This window comes from Solenopsis invicta, chromosome 6, assembly GCF_016802725.1.
Source record: "Solenopsis invicta isolate M01_SB chromosome 6, UNIL_Sinv_3.0, whole genome shotgun sequence".
Taxonomy (NCBI): Eukaryota; Metazoa; Arthropoda; class Insecta; order Hymenoptera; family Formicidae; genus Solenopsis; species Solenopsis invicta.
The window spans coordinates 23,258,585-23,277,572 of record NC_052669.1 but is presented as its reverse complement, the minus strand read 5'-3'; the positions used below and the strand labels follow the sequence as shown (position 1 = coordinate 23,277,572).

The 18,988-nt window shown below is 41.7% G+C and overlaps 2 protein-coding genes across 7 annotated transcripts; both read left to right on the top strand.

The window, feature by feature from the left end:
* Positions 1–428: 428 nt before the first annotated feature.
* Positions 429–7,175, top strand: LOC105193742 (CCHC-type zinc finger protein CG3800). Of its 3 annotated transcripts, none has more exons than XM_011158313.3 (3): positions 429–596; positions 3,229–3,478; positions 3,585–7,175. In XM_011158313.3, the coding sequence occupies exons 2-3, from the start codon at positions 3,239–3,241 to the stop codon at positions 3,807–3,809; spliced, it is 465 nt and encodes a 154-aa protein (XP_011156615.1). In that variant the 5' UTR covers positions 429–596; positions 3,229–3,238; the 3' UTR covers positions 3,810–7,175. The 3 variants fall into 3 exon arrangements, with proteins under 3 accessions (XP_011156615.1, XP_011156613.1, XP_039307156.1); XM_011158311.3 differs by lacking the exon at positions 429–596 and adding an exon at positions 1,086–1,331; XM_039451222.1 differs by lacking the exon at positions 429–596 and adding an exon at positions 2,035–2,227.
* Positions 7,176–7,490: 315 nt separating this feature from the next.
* Positions 7,491–18,633, top strand: LOC105193743 (protein bicaudal D). 4 transcript variants are annotated; one of them, XR_850610.3, is made up of 9 exons: positions 7,491–9,212; positions 9,822–9,962; positions 10,052–10,888; positions 11,337–11,483; positions 11,755–11,787; positions 13,565–14,000; positions 14,404–14,658; positions 15,478–15,877; positions 17,410–18,633. XR_850610.3 is itself a non-coding variant. In XM_011158314.3 (8 exons), the coding sequence occupies exons 1-8, from the start codon at positions 8,997–8,999 to the stop codon at positions 15,756–15,758; spliced, it is 2,346 nt and encodes a 781-aa protein (XP_011156616.1). In that variant the 5' UTR covers positions 7,491–8,996; the 3' UTR covers positions 15,759–18,630. The 4 variants fall into 4 exon arrangements, 3 of the variants coding, with proteins under 3 accessions (XP_011156616.1, XP_011156618.1, XP_011156617.1); XM_011158314.3 differs by having other exon boundaries at positions 15,478–18,630; XM_011158316.3 differs by lacking the exons at positions 15,478–15,877; positions 17,410–18,633 and adding an exon at positions 14,926–15,043.
* The last annotated feature ends 355 nt before the right edge of the window (positions 18,634–18,988 follow it).

Here is an 18,988-nt window from a genome sequence, read left to right as displayed (position 1 = left end):
ATGTAAATAAAATACAATTTGCGAAAAATGGACAAAGCAAACAAAATAAGGAATTTTTTAATTCATTGATTGGTCAATTGATGAATTGAAAAACTGAAATTCTCGTAAAGTTTTTTAAAGTAAAAGTTTAAGTGAAATCTTTAAATATTTATATATAGATTTATTATATCACATATATGTCGCTATGAACCAATCGCATACCTTAATCTTTTATGGGTGTAGCTAATTTGCACCCAAATCAGCAATTTTAACCAATTAGAAGACTGATTCAACTGCCTTTAGTTTAGCAAATTGGCCTGATTGGTTGGTTTTGGTGCAGTTAAAAAATTGAACTAACTCGAATAATGGCGCACTCGACTGCACGGTGAATCGGCCATCTTTGTTGAGAGAGCGCTGTGGTCGCAGTCGTCGCCGGTGACACTCGGTATCCATTCTTGATCCAAATCCTTTTCGAAGCTAATGGTCACCGCGAGCTGTCCGCTCGAGAGTGTCGGTCTCGGTTGGTCCGGATTTTTCCACGAAAATAAATTTATTTTGGTGGACCTATTATCATCATCCTAGACGTTTGTGAGGAGTGATCAGTTTCAGCTAAACAGGTGAGTGGAACAATTAGAGTTTGAAGGTAGCAATTGATCGTTGCTGGCCATCGCTGTGTGCCGCGTGAAAGACGTGCACGCGGGCACACGGGCACACGGTCGCGCCGCCGCCAGAACGAAGCGGCTGTCCGTTGGAACGGTCGTGCGGACGTGATTCCGGCACGTGGCTCGCTCGCCGTCGCCCTTCGTTCCACGGGATAATAATCTGGCCCGCGCCGCGCGGATGCGACTCGCGTTCTTCCGTTGAGAAAATTCGCCTAGCACGCGCGCGCGCGCGCGCTCGCCTGCGAGGAAGAGAGATAGAGCGATATTCCCGGCGGAGCAAAGTCGCCGGAACGCGCGGTGGCGACGGTGGCGACGGCAGCAGCGTCCCCGCCGTTTCCGTCGTCGATGACTGCGACGAAACGCGGGCGGCAACGCGGTCGCCATCGTCATCGGGCGATCTTTCCTCCGTGCCTGGCGCAAAAAGCGCAGCGCGCGCGGCGTCACTCTCGCAGATGCCATCTTCGCGCTGCGCCGCGCCGTGCCGCGCGGCGTACGCGCGTACGAACGTATATACGCCGTACGCACGAATGTACGCACACACACCGGCGGCGGCGGTGGCGGACGAAGCGGCAAGGGGCAGGAGGAGGGTGAACAGGGAAAGAGAGAGAGCGCGCGCGAGCGGACGGCAGCCAGCCACGTTGTATGGTGCGCCGCGGGACCGGAGGTGTATCGTCGAGCGAGTGGAGCACGGTAAAAGAAGAAAAAAATTTAGCGAGCGTTATCCGATATTTCTCTTCGTTCGTCGTACGCGGCGGTGGCGACGACGGCGGGTGGCGACCGCGTCGCGCGTTCACGTCCCGTCGTGAGCGTCTCACGACTCACGACGCCACCATCGCCAACCTCGTACACGCGTTTGCAGCTAGAACGTCCGCCCGCCATTGCCGACGAGGCGCGCTGATGGCCCCGCGGAGCATACGCGGAGCACGTGCACGCGCCGGACCGACCGATCGACCCATTTCGCCGTGGCCGTGAGCGCGCGCGAGCCCGGACAGGGCGGGAAAGATGCCATCTTATCAACGCGGGGTCGTTCGCGTGCCCGTACGCCGCCACCGCCGCCGCCGCTGCCGCTTCGATCGCTCCGATCCGGCCGGCGCCATGCGGCGCGACAATGCAGCGTAGAGCAGCGTGCGAGTTTCCCCGTTATGCGCTCGCTCCGATCGACTTCCTGTCCGCGTAAACTCCAGCGTACGCTTCATTAATCCTTCCTCGAGCGAGTAAAGTTCGCACGTTCACCTGCATGTCGCGACCTCCCTTTCCCTCTTCCTCCCTACCTTCCTCCCTGCCGCCACTCACGCTTAGGGGACATCTGTGTGCGACGCGCGCGAGCGTGCACCGCGCACGGGACGCGCGCGGTCGGACACAGCGGATTCGCCGGGCAGAATGCTAAGCTCGCTCGCGATTCTTTGTCCCGCCCGAGACTGAATCGCGATTCGAGATCGGGCCTTCCCCAATCGCGCGGACGCGTATACGTTTGGACGATGAGTGTGCACGCTGACTAGGTGTTTTTCCGCCCGGATCTGATAAGCACCAGCTTGGAAGCTTTTCGCGAAATAGAACGCGTATTTTCTCTTCGGCTTAGTTATAAGGTTGCAATTAATTGTATTGTAGATATATACACCTAGTGTGGCATATTGTTGTAACACGAATTCACGATGTACTAAATAGACATGTAATATCAAGGATTAAATTGCATCGTTCTATCAATGTTACATGCTCATTTGTTGTAACAATGACATGACTAAAAAAAATTGTAATTTTTTAATTGTCCACAAAGAGAAGAGAATTTTGGTGACAGTTAAATACACACTGAACGATATACAGAGTTAATACTTTTATTCCTATACTGCTTATAAATCAAATTGTTACACCAAAGTTGCATTTAAAAATCTTGATGTTCCAAAATGATTCCAACTGGAAAATTTTACTTTTTTAGTCACGTTACTGTGAGCAATATGCACCATGTATATCTCATATATATATATATATATATAAAATTAGAGATAAAGATGAAACAATAGCTGAAGGTTCAATTATCTCAGAATAATGCTTACAATGAAATGAGCTATATTGCCAAAGTTACATGGAAAAACTAACATTACCAGTTGAAAGATCACGTTTGAAGTAGGTATTCCAAATGGTCAAATCCTTGGATCCTATAGATTCTATATTTCCATCTTGGAACTTGTTTGACCATTTTAATTTGAACACCAAAATATGTTGAAAACAATTTGAAGTATTTAAAAAAAAAAAGTTTCAAATAAACATTTAAGGTTTGAAAAGGACCATCAGGTACTTAGGTCTAGGTTGATATTCATATGGTCAGATTTATATTTTATAGACAAAAATAAAGAAATTTGTTTCTACTAATTTGTCAAACTTGCTCCAATAGACGTAAAATAGCACTTGAAATTTTTATTTTGAAACATTCCAGCCAGAATACAGAATCTATAGGATCTCAAGATTTACTATGTAAAATACCTATTTCAAACATGACCTTTCGATTGGTAACGTTAATTTTTTGATATCACTTTTGCAGGATAACTCGTTTTCTTGTTAGAGACACTTGTATATGTGTGTACAATTACAGGTCTTAAAAAATGAGTTCAAGCGCGTGTTACAAATGTAACCGTATGGGCCACTTTGCAAGGGAGTGCCCACAAGGCGGTGGCGGAGGCAGGGGAGATCGCGGACGTGACAGGGACGGCGGCTTTGGACGAGGCCGAGAGAAGTGCTTCAAATGCAACCAATTTGGACACTTTGCGCGCGAGTGCAAGGAGGATCAGGATCTTTGCTATCGCTGTAATGGTGTTGGCCACATTGCGAAAGACTGTCAGCAGGTTAGTAGAGTCGCCCACGATGAGAATTGCCCGGCTGGATCACCCGCAGTTTCCGCGGCATTCAGAGATAGATTTGAAACGACCATGTATGCCCGTTTGTCGACAGGGACCGGAGTTGAGTTGTTACAATTGCAACAAGACTGGTCACATGGCGCGCAGCTGCCCGGAGGGCGGCAATGATTCCGGCCGCTTTGCGATGCAGAGCTGCTATAACTGCAACAAGACGGGCCACATCGCTCGCAACTGCACCGAGGGCGGTGGCAAGACTTGCTACATTTGCGGCAAGACTGGTCACATAAGCCGTGAATGCGATCAGGACGACAGGAAGTAGGAGATAACCGGAATCCGTGCCGCTCGCTTAACGATAAGCCGTTTACCGTCGCGCGCGCCACTACCGGGTATTGTAGCTAGGTAGGGATGTGTGAATATTTGTCTCGTTGACACGTACAATTCGCGTTGAGGACGCGTTGAGGACGAGTCATTTTCGAACGACGTCACCGAGAACGGCACAGTTGTTAATGCCCGTCGGCATTGCTATTCGTCGTCGTTATCGTCGTCGTCGTAATCGTTTACATCTCACCATGCTCCACTCCCGGAGGCCAGCCAGCCACCTATCAGCCCTCCTCGCCCTTATTCCTAATCTCCTTCCCCTCTCTGCCCACCGTTGTTCTCTTCGCAAGGATTTTTTTTTCTTAATGATGTCTTTAAGTTTTTATTGCTGTTACACTACCGACACTCATACACGTACATTTGCTACTACGTGTGAATGAGATCATGTTCATTCTACGAGTAACACGTCGGACATTTACACGTATATGACACACACCCACACACATACACGTACACGTACATGTACACACATGTCCATATGCTCCACATACATACACAACCTATGTAATAATATTATAAACATTCTATTGAATTAGAGTAGAGACATGAATCCTCTGTCCCCTGACTTTCAAACTGTCTCGTACGCGCATTGTTTTCTGATGCAAGATGTATGGATTCTCGGGAAGCTCACGGGTAGCCTTGCCGAGATTTGTTGCGTGTGTCGACGGTTTTGCGCAAATGTAACGTAAATGTAACGGGCGCGAGACTTATCTTCCACGCGCCACCTTCGACGGCTCTCGCATTTGTACTAATAAAGTAAATTTTACAATACGACTGTGTTACGATTGATAAATGAAGATAACAAAAAGAATGGGCCGCCAGCTAGCGTTCCCATAGTCAGAGAGGAACGTCTTCGTCATTGACACGGATTTCATGAACGGGTCACAAGGCACGGGCTCACGTTGCATCACTTTTCGCATCCACACATCTTGTATTCTCCGGTCCTCCCTCTCGAACTCTCTAGCCGACACTCATAAATCGAGAAATGAAGGAAAGAAGGAAAGAAAAAAGGATTCAGAAGCGAACGCGGGAAAATGGAAAAAAATAGTATGCGAGAACACATGCCGGCCCTGAATGCATAAAAAAAATAAGATTTATAGTAACGCTAATTTTTAATGTGTAAGGATGTAATGAGGATCTCACCCAGCTGTTATACTGCGTATCACTTTTTGCGTTCTTTTGTTTCTTTTTCTGTTTTCCTTTTATATACCGGATTCGTCTAGTTTTTCATATAGGTACGGACAAAAGCGGAAAGTATAGCTGTAGGATTGTCAGTGTTTACAGGTTTATATGCAATTATACTCATACCCTCCGACTTCGACGAAGTTTGGGCGAAAGAGTGAAGACGTGCGCTTTCTACGGCTTTTTCCGAACATAATAGAAAGGATTGCAATTTGTTATGATATGTTGCGATTACTACCAGTAAGATACGTCCGAAATGGTCGCTACATCGATATATGTATATATACATATAAACACGGTGGTCTGTACAAGTTGACACATTTTGTACGTACAATCATAATTGTTAACGACAAGACTATAGATTCATATTGTTCATACTGTCGCCGGGCTGTTGATAAGTCCGCGATGAGAGAGGAGCCCGCGGGAGGAAGTGTACCAACCTTACTATATCCTTACATGTTGCTGAAAATACTTCGTTACTAGGTATATGTATATATATATGCGCATATGTGTATACATATATTTATGCATATGTGCAGGAGCTGTATTTTGTACTGTAAAAAGCTAGCTTATACTCTGGTCGTTGCTGGTGACTATAATTCCGATGAATACGATTCTCCTTTGTATTTCCACGAGAAAAATTATATTTTTCATGTATAGAGTATATACTCGAGGTCGATACTCTTTTTTTTGTCCTAATAACTCATAAGTTGTAGGAACAAAATTTTTGTAGATGCGATTGAAGAAAAAGAAAATTGACTGATTCGTGGGAAAAAAAAGAAAGGCTATTATTCTCCCCGTCGTCTGCGGAGGGGACGACCACTTACGCTCGACGCGAGTACAAAGCGATTTTCTTATATAAACGAAGAAAAGGAGAGGTGTGCGAGCGCGCGCACCGAACACGACGAAAATTTATGTTGTAGCGGAAGCCGCGACATTCGTCCGATCGCGCCAGTATCTCATGAAGTAAAAAACGTAACGCGAGCAACGCAAATTAGGATAAGATTGCGATTAGAATTCTGAACTACTTTTTTGGAATACCTGGACCACGTTCACGCCAAGTAGTAGCAGCAGTGCGATATACGCAGTATCAATTCGATCATCCGGACGGCGAGTCTTTGTTCAAACCCGGGAAAGACGGATCGCGCGGATGTCGCGTGATCTCTAAGGAATTTGGGACGGCGCGATTTCGCGCGCGATCCGTACGCTTTGCGGGTTTCCGTGGTTTTACCAGCAGCGACAATTGTGTATTAATGTTCAGAAGCCAGGCGTGCCTGACTATCTCGGTGGAAGAAAGACCCGGGCCGCGTCTACCTTCTCGGGTTCCCGGGACAGCGGCGCACCCGGGAGTGTTTCTTATATAGTAACCCAGGTGTCCTGCAACAATTTTATACACTTAAACACACTGTTCGGGACTTAAAAAATGCCGGATCTCATTGCGTAGTTTCGGTGTGCTAGTGCTCACGACGAGATTTGGAGAGGATCAAACAAATTGTACTTCGCTATATTGGAACCTTCGCGGACCTCCGACGCTGACCAATGCATGGACGCACGTCGGACCAAGTATTTTAGACAACGCGAAGCGTCTAAGACGGACGTCCGAAGGCTCGTGGTATCTCTCGCCTTTATTCTTTAATGATTAGAGTGATGACTTATGACTGAAGTCTGGATGGGACTTAATGATATGGGTGTCATTGGATTTGACCCTTTGCTTCTCGTTGATGTGTCGATAAGAGGCGAAGGATAAATATCCCCGAAGTCAGGTGTTCTGACACTTCGGACGTCATTAGACTTTCAGATATTTCTTTTATACTATCTGGTTGGGAATGACGAGTATATACATCACACGTGCGAGTAACAGTCTAGCCGATTCCCTCCGCGACACCGGTCTCCGTGGTTGGCATCGCCGGAGGTCCAGACGAGCATACGAATAATTATTATAAAGAATAATAAAAAAAGAGTGCGATTAGGGCACCTGCGCTTTTGTCTCTGCTACAAGACTTACGTACGAATATTGTAAAGAATACGACTGTTACAGTGTATGAATCTAATTCGACCGGCGGCGCACGCCGGGTCCACGGCTCGACTTATATATTAAACTAATCTATTAATACTTAAAAAAAAAGAAGATGAAACGAGAGAGTGAGAGAGAAGAAAGAAAGAAGGAAGAAGACAAGGAGGATGAAGAGGAAGAAGAGGAAAAAAACAAAGTAATAAAAGGATTGTGGAGTATTCGAAGTTATGTTTTTAAACTGAATTTTTGAAATAGAATGTGTACGGAGAGGCAAAGAAATGATTTTCTCTTTTTCCCAACCGCACGACGTGTCCCTTCCTCTCTTCAGAGATCCTACCTAAGGAATTTTGATTTTACTGGGTCATCAAATTTATGAGATTCTTTCATTATTACCAAGTAGGTCTTCTTAACATCGTAGAATATTATAAACATTTTTTTTGTAACGCATATGAAACGACGAGGAACGAAACCAAAGCTGAGCTGTCCAGTTATCCCTTCGCTGAAGGTATGTACGTTGACATTCGGAAACAATAGATATCGCAATTGCGAGTTCAGTGGTAATGCTTTCTTCCGGTTTCTTGTTTTTTTAGACTTTGGTTTTGTTTTTTCAAATTAATTCATGCTTAATGATTTCAGGGCTACCCGTGTACACAGTTCAAGGAGAATTACGTAATTGTGCTAACGCACGCATGCTCCGGTCCGGATTCACGCACAATCTGTGTGTCAATGTAAATGCGTACATGGACTCGACAGGGATTGATCAACTGACAATCGTCCGGGATATTTACCTCGTGAATTTTACGCGTTAGAAATTTCTGAAAGAAAGCTAGAGATTAACGCGCTTTAATTACTTCGCGATACAGCTCTAGATCTATTTATCCGGATTATTCACAACGCGGACTGAATTATAAATTTTTATGGTTTTCGAGCGAAACTCCACAGGAAGTCTCACGCGACTTTTTACTGCGTACAGGTAGAAGCAAGTAGAATCGACGTAACTAAATGTAGAAGCTACAATCGCAACGCTGATCGATTACGATTCTGTCGTTTGTTGCATTTCACGTAACTACGCATTACACATTTTTATCCATCTGCCACACTCGAGTCGATCGAGCGCATAGATAAAATTATGAATGAACGGGTATGGAGAAGGCAGATGAATGGATGATTGAACGGGCCTATATGGTGCCTCTAGAAAAAAATATAAATAGCTCGCGTGTGGCGTCGACGCGTGAATGTTGATATCCACGTGTCTCGATAAAACAAACTCGTAGCTCGTAGACGGCGAAGAAAATCTTTTATCGACGCGCGGGAGAAAGGAGGAGGAATAGAAAGAGAGAGAAGATTGGGTGGCCTCTGGAGTGCGCTGGGACATGGACGAGCGGAACGTCGAAACGAGTTGAAAATCAGAACCGTGGAACGCGCATCCGGTTGTCGCGTGATCTCGCCTGGCCGCCCACCCACCCGCACCAACATCGTCGTCGTCGTCGTCGTCGCGCCTGTCAAAATCGGCCCGTAGTAGTATCACTGGCGGTGACGGTCGGCGACAGTGGCTCTCGTGCCGCCGGTAGGATGTGAAGAGTCGGAGGAAAAGCAGAAAAAAGTCGTACCTCGTTGAAGAAAGGATTGAGGTAACGACACGAGGAGGCAGAAGAGAAAAAAAAAAGTTTTTTTTTGTCGATCTTCACGATTAACCGAAGGATGCGTTTGCACTCGGGTCGCGTAACCACGGCGACCGGCGTCTACTCGTTTCACTCGCGATAGCGACGAGGTACTGGAGGTGGTGTAGAGGGTGACGGGAGGAGTAAACACGAGGAGCTGCTAGCGACGTCGGAGAGGGGACCTAGGAGCAGCGTCCTCGTCTTCGTTGTCGTCGTCGTCGTTCTCCTCGTCATCGTCATTCTAGTCGTCGTCGTCATCGCGCAGGCAGCAATGGCCGCCGCCGCCGTCGACGAGGTCAAGCTCGAGGAGCTGAGGACCGAGATCGAACGTCTGTCGCGCGAACTCGATTTGGCTTCCACCGAGAAGATACAGTCAGCGCAGTATGGACTCGCGCTACTCGAGGAGAAGTCGGCCCTGCAGCAGCGGTGCAACGACCTGGAGGCGCTCTACGAGAACACGAAGCATGAGCTGGAGATCACGCAAGAGGTTAGTTGGATCCTTGAAGTTACTCTTTGGAGTTACTTCTTGGAGTTTGACTCCGTGCTGTTCGACACACCCGTGAAAGCGAGAGATTATTTTCTCTGTTCCACAGCTCTGTTGCGACAGCATTTGATTGGCAGTGCCGATTAACGTGTAGCGAATGCGAATGAGGCGTGGGTGAAGTTTTATTACCGCGTTTAATCTGGCTCGTATGAAACAAGTACGCGGAAAGAGTGATTTTTCTTTTGGAAAACGTGTAGGAGGACAGGTAGAGCCAGTCGTGTTGATTTGACTGCAGGAGGAATGTATATGACTTATTCGGTCTATCTGCATTGGCCAATCAATGTATAGATATCTATATTTAGTTATCTGATCTAGAATGTCGTTTTGAAAATATGTGCTTGAGCGATTGTACCTATTTTTTTATTCAGAAGTCAAAGGAGGCAAATTCTATGCGGAAAGCCTTGAATAATTTTTATTATTGTTATCACCTGCACGTCACACAAATGGTTCTTGCTCATAAAATTATTTCTAGCAATAAATAGCATTGAATAAATTATTCTTAGCAATGAATAACTGCATATGAATAAAGCGCATATTTTGTCGTTACTTTAGGCGTTAGCAAAGTTCCAAACAACTACGAAAATAACGGCAAAGAGCGGCATCGAGCAGGAAGAGAGTCTTCTTAACGAAAGCGCCGCTCGGGAAACGTCTTTGCAAACACAGATCATCGAGTTAGAAAATGAAACAAAACAGGTTTGTGTTCATAAACATTTTATTTGTAATTATATCGACTTGTGTGAAACGAGAATGTATTTTAATTTTGTGTTACAAATTGTTTTCAGTTGCGACACGAATTGGAGCGGGTGGAGGCGGAGCGCGATCACGCGCTGCAGGAGCGCGAGGAAGTCGGGAAGGATCATCAGCAGGCGGAGACGGAGCGCAAATCGTTACGAACGGAACTGCGGGAGTGCAGGTTCCGCGAGACTCGCTTGCTACAGGACTATTCTGAGTTGGAGGACGAGAATATCTCGTTGCAGAAGCAAGTTTCCGGCTTGCGTTCCAGTCAGGTGGAGTTCGAGGGTGCCAAACACGAGATTCGACGGCTCACGGAAGAGGTTGAGCTGTTAAACAGCCAGGTAGAGGAGCTGACGAATCTGAAGAAGATAGCGGAGAAGCAGATGGAGGAGGCGTTAGAATCCCTGCAGGCCGAGCGCGAGGCCAAGTACGCCTTGAAAAAAGAACTGGATCAGAGGATCAACAGCGAATCGATTTACAATCTTAGCAATCTGGCGCTTTCCATTCGCGGCATCACTGAGGATCAAACGATATGCAGCGATGGCGAAGACGACTCGCCCGCGTTGCGTAGGATCGAGGCGGATTTGAAGACGCAGGAACCAGGCACGTCTGCGACCGATAAGCAGGTTGACCTATTTTCCGAGATTCATTTGAACGAACTAAAGAAACTGGAGAAACAATTGGAACTTGCGGAAAACGAGAAGGTCCATCTGACGCAAAATCTGCGCGAGTCACAGTACGCGGTTGAGAAGAGCCAAGCGGAATTGCAATCGTTTGTTGCGCGAATAGTGCAGCTGGCAGCGCATGTGCAATCGCTACATCATCTTCACTCGAAATTACCGGAGAAGCAGAGCGAAGAGACGACGTTAGATAAACTCAATCAGGTATTTATATATGTATATTGCTGTCTTAATCTTTCTCTTGCTAATTTCCTAGATATAAATTTCCAAATGAGGTGAGTAGTTAACTCCAAAACATTTTTCATATAACAGCATATTTATGATATTAAAAATTATAATAAAATTATAGTAACTAAACATATCAATGTGTAAATATAATACAATGTTATTTATTTTTACTTATATCAATATAAAATCTTTAAAACTATAATTATAATAATGAAATAATTATTATAGTTTTTATACTCTTTATTTATGGGGCAAACAATTTGTTTTTTCATTTTCAAAATCGAAAGATAAATCTGTTAATTAAAATAGACTATATTACACCATTTGTATGGTTTTTTAAAAATAATTTTATAAGACATAAAAATAATTAAAAACATTTAACATTATCTTGCTATGAAATATTATGCTAATGATGTTTTAACAGGCCGTTGTGCAATATCATCAATGGAGTACCATGTCCGCTCGCGAGATTAATCAGTTGCAGAAAGATCTGTCCGAATTGGAGAACGGCTTAACCGTGTCCGACTCCACGCAGCAGCTAAGAACGGAGCTGACGAATCTGAGAAACAAGGTACACATTTATTTGTATCTCACTACGATATATCTCGATATATATATATATATATATATATATATATATATATATATATATATATATAACAATCACAAAATTCGCAAAAGGTGAAGGTGTAAGTTAAAAAAAATAGAGTTTATAAAGTATAGAGAAATACGAGAGAGAAAGAACAAGAATTTGCTATAGTGACGAGAATATAGTGTGTGCGATATTGGCACAATTATCGCGCAAAAACGATAGACTTTGAACAGAAATTGTGGCGTTTCAGATACCCGAGTCAGAGAAGAGCCTTCGAGAAAAGGTTGGGTTACGTGTGGTCCCTTTGACGTATTTACTAGATATTTTAATAACAATTTGTCTTGTTGGCTCCTCTAATGATCCGTACAGTGATACTCGCTTCTCAGTGTCCTAACAGTGCCCATATATAATATAATATACATTGCTTCCTATCTATGATATTTCTTCTCATATATTTAACTGTACATATTTCCGAAGCTACTGACGAATTCACTCCATTAAACGTAGATCCACGTGTAAGAATAATCGGTATTTCTTTACATTAGGGGACGCAGCTCTGATAATCTTGATCTTGATGTATGTTATATAGGTGAAGATACTGATCATTTTTTCTTACGAATTAATTGTCGGTGGTCTCGCATAGTTTTCGAGATGTATTTACATAAGTCTCACCTATCTAATTTTATTATTTTTTTTTACTGTTCTATACGGGTTTTTAATTTTGTATAAAAAGCAAAGTCCACTTTTTTTTCCCTACTTATAAGACGAAACATGATCCATGATTGTATTATTGTATTTCTCAAAGTTATTTGTTGTAGGTTGATAGCTACAACAACAAAATTGCTACCAATGCAGTTTTACATTTCGGCATAGCAACGATCACGCTCTACGAGCTCGCATTACACCGGAAATGCAAGATTGTAGATTCGTGAACCGCGACCAATGCCGTGCGCATTTAATGTAGCAATGACCATACATGGTCCGATTGAGGGCTTATAGCCTCATTGAAGTTCACGGCCAGTCAAACTATAAAAACGAGCTTAATTGTGGGCAACGGAAGTTCTGCATTGTTGTCAATTGCTATTACATTTTAAAGTGAGACTTATCGCGACACTGAACCATCGACGATTGCAAGTACGGAGATCATTGTAATCATACTAAGTACCCAGTTGTACTAATTGGGATAGTCTTTAAGAAAAAAGGATCTGAAGTCATCTCTTATCTTTAGACAAAACAAATCTAAAAATTTTCCTTGTTGCATCAAGTGGCACAATATTGTTAATAACTTTTTAATGAACAGTAGTCACCAACTAAAACTTGAAGATTACTCATCGTCATGAATTTGGTAATATATCAAGATTAAAGTTATAATAAATATTCATCGATTTAAATAAGAATTAATATCTTCAAATTTTATATAAGTTTATTTAAAAAATTACAAGTCGATTAATTAAGGAAAAGTTGATTAATAATTCACCTTCACCTGTAATGTATAACATACGTCAAGATCATCGGAGCTATGTCTCCTAAGGTAAAGATTTATCGAATAATCTTACTGAGCGCCGTAGAGATACCATTTACGTTTTTTCACACATGAATCACCTGGCATCAGCGCATTTGAACGAATGTCATTATCGAGTGCTCGAAAGAAACGACGTACGGGTCGAATAATACGCTATGCAACGTGGCTTTTGAGATAGAATGTGCTTAGGAACGAGAAGTCAGAGGATCGATCACTTTCCTACTATCTAAATTTCGTGCGCATCTAACGTAGCATGTCGGTCGGAACTCGCCGAGCCTGTTTTGCACGTTGCTCGAAGAGAAAAGTCATCTCTGTCTATACATTTCTTCGCAAAATCTCTACACTGCATTCGCAAAACTACGAACTATGGACCCTAAAACTACTATCCAATTATTTAATACATACTATTCTGTAAACTCATCTCTCATAAACGAATTTTCGATAAACACACAGTATTAGGCAAAACGTACCTAATCGCATTTATTGCAACCTGGTATATTTTCGTTCGCGTGCTTAATATTTCCCTCCCTCGTTTCAGCTTCTGGACACGGAACAGAGAAGTATGCAGCTCGAATCGGACGTGTCGACTCTATCAAAACTTACCGCGGAAGCGGGTGGTTTCCTCGATTCTGCTCAGAATGATCTGCAGAATCTCTCCGACGAACTCGCGCAGCTCTACCATCACGTGTGTACCGTTAACGGCGAGACACCCTCGAGGGTGGTACTTGATCATGAAAAGTCGGAAATCGTGCCCGAAAAGGAAGAGGAGAACGGTAAGATGGATTGGTGCCGAACTCTGTTCAAAACCGACATTAAGATCAAGGATCTGGAGAGTCTCAGCAAAGCGAAGGAGATTGCGAAACACATAGAGACGGCGATGGACCAAATAAAACATCTCAGAAACGCTGTAGAACACACGATCGAGTTGTCGAAAGTCAAAGGAATGCAATCCAATATTTGCAACGTTTGCGAGGGTAAGTATATCGTTTGATGGAAAAAATTCGTTTCTGTTCTAATATTAAGATACTTAGGCTAAATGAAGCCTCCTTAATTTATTTTATTTTTTAAAAACTCTATCAGAGTGTTATAACATATGTTACATATACTATAGGATATGCAATACTTTTTGAGAATTAGGACTCTATTCCCTATTCTGTTTATTCTATCTGGAGCTTTATCCATTGGTCCCTCCTGCATCATCTCATTTTTACTATGACAATGAATTTTTCTTATAAACTATGAAATTATTATTGAAAGAAATTAATTTTTTTTAACAACAGTTAAAAAATAAATTATGTGAACTTATGCGACTTAGGTACCTAGATGTAATTGAATTTTGTCGCTAAGTAATTTCTAATTTTAATTTGTTCTTTTCAGCTTCTGTCAATGAAAACAAAGCAGACGTGACGGACCTCCAAGAACAAGTTATCAGATTAAAGGCTTTGTTGTCTGCTAAGCGAGAACAGATCGCCACGTTAAGAACGGTGCTTAAATCAAATAAAAACACAGCGGAAGTGGCGTTAACGAATTTGAAGAGCAAGTACGAGAATGAGAAGAGTATTGTTAACGAGACAATGCTCAAGCTGAGAAATGAACTTAGAATGTTGAAGGAAAACGCTGCGACATTCTCGAGTGAGTATTTAACTTTTTTTTTTATCTTTTCTACGCAATTAGACGTCTTTAATTTAATAGAAGAATTGCGTAGAAAAAAGAAATTTATAATATATATAATTATATTGTATAATTTTTTGGTCCTGTGAATCTTTACTAAACCTCCCCCTTTTCAAGATACTTTTACAAAATCTGCAATTTTAATGAAATTCAATAATGTAACTTTTTTTCTATTTTGTCCTACTAACACACGCCCACTAACGTCAACTAAACATTGATTGTTATCAGTTTTAATGAACTTGTTGCTGTTAATTCTATGGGGTACCGCAGTTGACTTTTCGAACTCTCTGATTTTTTGCCATAATTATTGCGTTGCATAAAAATTATTAGTGTTGCAAAAATTACGTTCACTTCCATGTAACATTTTTTTTTTAAGTGTCACTAGTCACGCGCTCATCTCGGAACGCGGTAAATTATACGATGTACCTGGTTTTTGGTTGACGCATTTTTCTTTCCTTAAGCCGTAACTTCATACACATAATGGCTCCTACAAAAGCTTGTCGAAAGTTGGCCCGATAGCTAATCAAATCTTCCACCGCATGGAAAAAGTTTAACTCTATTTAACTTTGGTTGGCTACCGCGCGCCAACTTCCGGCGTACGGCAAACTTTGTCCTGTGTATATGACCAATAAGGGTGCCTTGCGTTCCAGCATAAAGTTCCTACTTTCCGCTTTATTTCCCGCGAGGGATTCCGATATGCTTCCAATTTCAATATCCCTTTGTCTCACTTGCTTATCTTTACATCTTGTGTTAAACCCCCGCTAACCATGCGCTGTCCAGGTCTGCGTGCAATGTTTGCTGCACGTTGTGAAGAGTACGTGACGCAAGTTGACGAGCTTCAGCGGCAGCTCACCGTGGCGGAGGACGACCGGAAGACGTTGAATCAGCTGCTGCGTCTGGCAGTGCAACAAAAGCTTGGTCTCACCATGAAGCTGGAGGAGCTCGAGGTCGATCGAGAGCTGCGTAACACCAGGAGACACGCCGCCGGCGCTAATGGACGTGGTAGGCCGCGACTGTCGCAACAGACGAACCGTCCCCATTTAGGCAGAGATTTCTTCTAGAAAATGATGAAGATGTGGAGTAAAATATTCTAAGAAAAGCGTGGATTTTGAAAACCTTTTCGAATTTTTCTACTGCTCGTTGCCAAGCCCTCGTTTTGTCGCGGGCCTGGAGAACTCTAGTGAGTATACAATTGACCTTCTTCGTTAGAAAAAACGTCCGCAGTCTCGTTTTATTCGTAATAACCGTTTCGTCGCGTTAAATTCCGCGACGCGTATTTTTACAAAGGAATGGACGGACACTCGTGAATGCTTGAGAAAAAAAGATATAAAACGAAAGAGAAGGAAAATGACGACGCCGTCCTCACTAATACGGGGGAGAATCGCGCTCGGTGAACGAAAGAATAAGGGCTGCTTTTCGAAATGTTCAGTTTCACACCCCATGGATTTTGCTCCATATCATAGAGTCTCTTCAGAGAGCTCTGCCTTGTGTTACCACTATTGTTAATAGAGGAATTTAGGAATATAAAGGAGAGTGTAAAATACACACTTTCGTTGACTCTGCTGTACGCGGAGTCGTTACATGTGCGCGTTAAATGCGAGTTATACGTTCTGCGACGATGCGCAAGTTAGCCGTGTCAAACTGTTGAGTGCGTTAAATCAGCGCGAGCGTTCCATTGATATATTCTCAGTCGTTTTTATTGTAACAAAGGAAACGTGTTTCAGGTGTCGATTCGTCGAGCTCTATTACCGCTTTAGCACGCTTATTTATTAACGCTTTACGTATTTTAAATGATCCGAGAGATATTCCGTTGATGATCCGTAATGTAGCATAATAATAATCTCCGGAGTGTTTCTTCGGAGAAAGCATACGTTAATGAGATGAAGCATGGCGTAAAAGAAATACTGTTTGTAGATAGCGAAAGACGGAGGAATTTTACATCGCGTACCCATAGAGACAATATTAAATATCGCGCCCGTGACCGGTAGCATTTATAATCAAAGTAGCGAGATGGAATGTCGTAGGTCAAGTAGATTTGAAAATTTTTAACGGTAGACGAAAATAAAATACACACGATATAGGGACCCATTTTCCAAGTAGTACTACCACCTCAGGTCACATCAGATGCATCAATAGTCCACTCATGCTCACTTGTTTTATTTCAATAATTTCTCTTTACCTTTGAGAGAAACCGTTTTTCCGATTCTTAACCCATTCTACATAAGATGCATAATGTAGGTTACAGGTCACAAACGCGGATACGAAAGCCAAACAAAAGTCTCAATAGTATTATTGATGCTTCTGCTAGGCTGTCGTGTCCGCATTTACGACCTGCGTTCTGCGTCTTATGTAGAACAGTCTTTACGCGTTGTCGAATCGCAGGAATGTTTTAATAAGCTGAAAATGGAACGAATCGTACTTCACGTCTCGGAGAGAAAATAGTATTACAGAGAAGTATTATACACAAGAGACCAAGATACGAAGAATACCAGTTTCGACGTTGCGAAAAGAAATTTTATAAATTTTAGATTTAGCAAATTGTATTATAATTCTAGAGGCAGCATATCTTCCTCTTCGAGCCGCGGAGTCGGTTGTCCCACGATATTCAACGTGTACGTTTTGCCATCGAAGATCGGTATTCGTTTTCTCGTTGTTAACTGTGGAATTTGCAACGGGCGAAATAATATTCTTTCGTTTGCTATTTTGTTGTAGAAACGGTAGGCCTAAACGGGCTCTAGATGATTTACGTTGACTTCTTGGCAGCTTGTTGAACCTACACCTATTGTTCATTAGAAGTTAACTATTTTATTGGATTACTATAATAGATGCAGCTACTCTCGATGCAAGTTTTATCACTTGTTAAGTTATGTTTATTTATATTTTTATGTATATGTTTTTTATTGCGGCAAAGAGCGCTTCGCAATGCAATTTTATTATACCATTTGATGTATGATTATCGCTGATCTCGTTCGACGAGGTTACAAAAAAGATTTTTTTGTTCAAATAAAGCGCGCGACAAGAGCTCTAATTACAGTTTTATTGATTACCGATGTCTTGTATTCTTTTGTAGGAATGTAATTATCGTGATTAAGTGTACTCAGTGCAACTCGCAGGATGCTCTTTTACTTTCCTAATAAACGCAAATAAATTTAAATGAATTAAAAATTTGTAATTTTGGATTTAAAAATAGTAATTACGTCATTTTAATCTTATGTCATAAATTAAAATTGATTATATGACTCGCACAATTTTTTTTGGATTGAGAAAGAATAGGAAGAATAGTTTCAATTTCACTTCATAGATTAATGAATTCAAGGAATTCTTAAATTTTAATTAGATTAAAATAAATTTAAAAAATCAAGAATTTGGATTCGGCAATGACCATACTATTTCTATCTATTTGCTAAGTTGATACGTTCTGTAGATACATTATGCGCATATATCCTTCTAGTGATATATGTATATATGACTTAAAGATTGGAAACCAAATCATTCTAATTAAAATTAATTATTGTTTGATTACGAGGTTTTGAAAAAGTATCGATTGTGTTAATATTTACGAATATCGTTATCATTTGCGCACGATTTAAAGAATGTAATAGAGCATCCTGAAATTAAATTTGTATATGTATACATCGTCATTGTCAATCAAATTTGTTATCGCAGTTATTGTCTTTATTATCATCGCTATTATTATCGATATTATTGCAATTGTATATTTATTATTGTAATTATTATATCGGTTTCTCGTCGTAGTAAGACAAATACCTAAAGAGAATTTTATCGATCAATCGCTTGATCAGTTGTCGCTATTATATTTTATCTATATCTTGTAATTATCGCGTTACCTGTGTCTACGACGCGTGTCGCGAATAAACTACTATTTACATTTTATACAATTTCACATTTTTCGAATATATTTTTGTCCGGAGTAAAGCGATTTTCTCAGATTTTTATTTTATTTACGATTTACCTTCTTATTTTTTTATACGTATTTTCATGTATTTTTATGTTTTAACGATAACATAATATTAGTTTATTAAAAGTCACTTTGTTATTTTGTTAAGAGTCACTTGCGCTAATTTGCAACTAGCTCATTGCAATAGCTCAATTAACGCTCCTTACCACTTTCTAAATTTTTAAATTAGTTATACGAGTATCCCTCTACTTAAGACAGTGTTACGTTTCGAGATTTCGGTAAATCGAATTGATTATAAGTCAAATAGCATTTATATTTTATGTAAATAAGACATTATTTATGCAAAATAATTACTTTATTACAAAAATGATT

Coding starts and splice junctions, on each gene's coding strand:
- LOC105193743 (XM_011158314.3), top strand. CDS start 8,997: ATGGCCGCCGCCGCCGTCGACGAGGTCAAGCTCGAGGAGCTGAGGACC. Junction 10,889..11,336: donor CGTTAGATAAACTCAATCAG/GTATTTATATAT, acceptor ATGTTTTAACAG/GCCGTTGTGCAATATCATCA. Junction 14,659..15,477: donor AAACGCTGCGACATTCTCGA/GTGAGTATTTAA, acceptor TGCGCTGTCCAG/GTCTGCGTGCAATGTTTGCT.
- LOC105193742 (XM_011158313.3), top strand. CDS start 3,239: ATGAGTTCAAGCGCGTGTTACAAATGTAACCGTATGGGCCACTTTGCA. Junction 3,479..3,584: donor TTGCGAAAGACTGTCAGCAG/GTTAGTAGAGTC, acceptor GTTTGTCGACAG/GGACCGGAGTTGAGTTGTTA.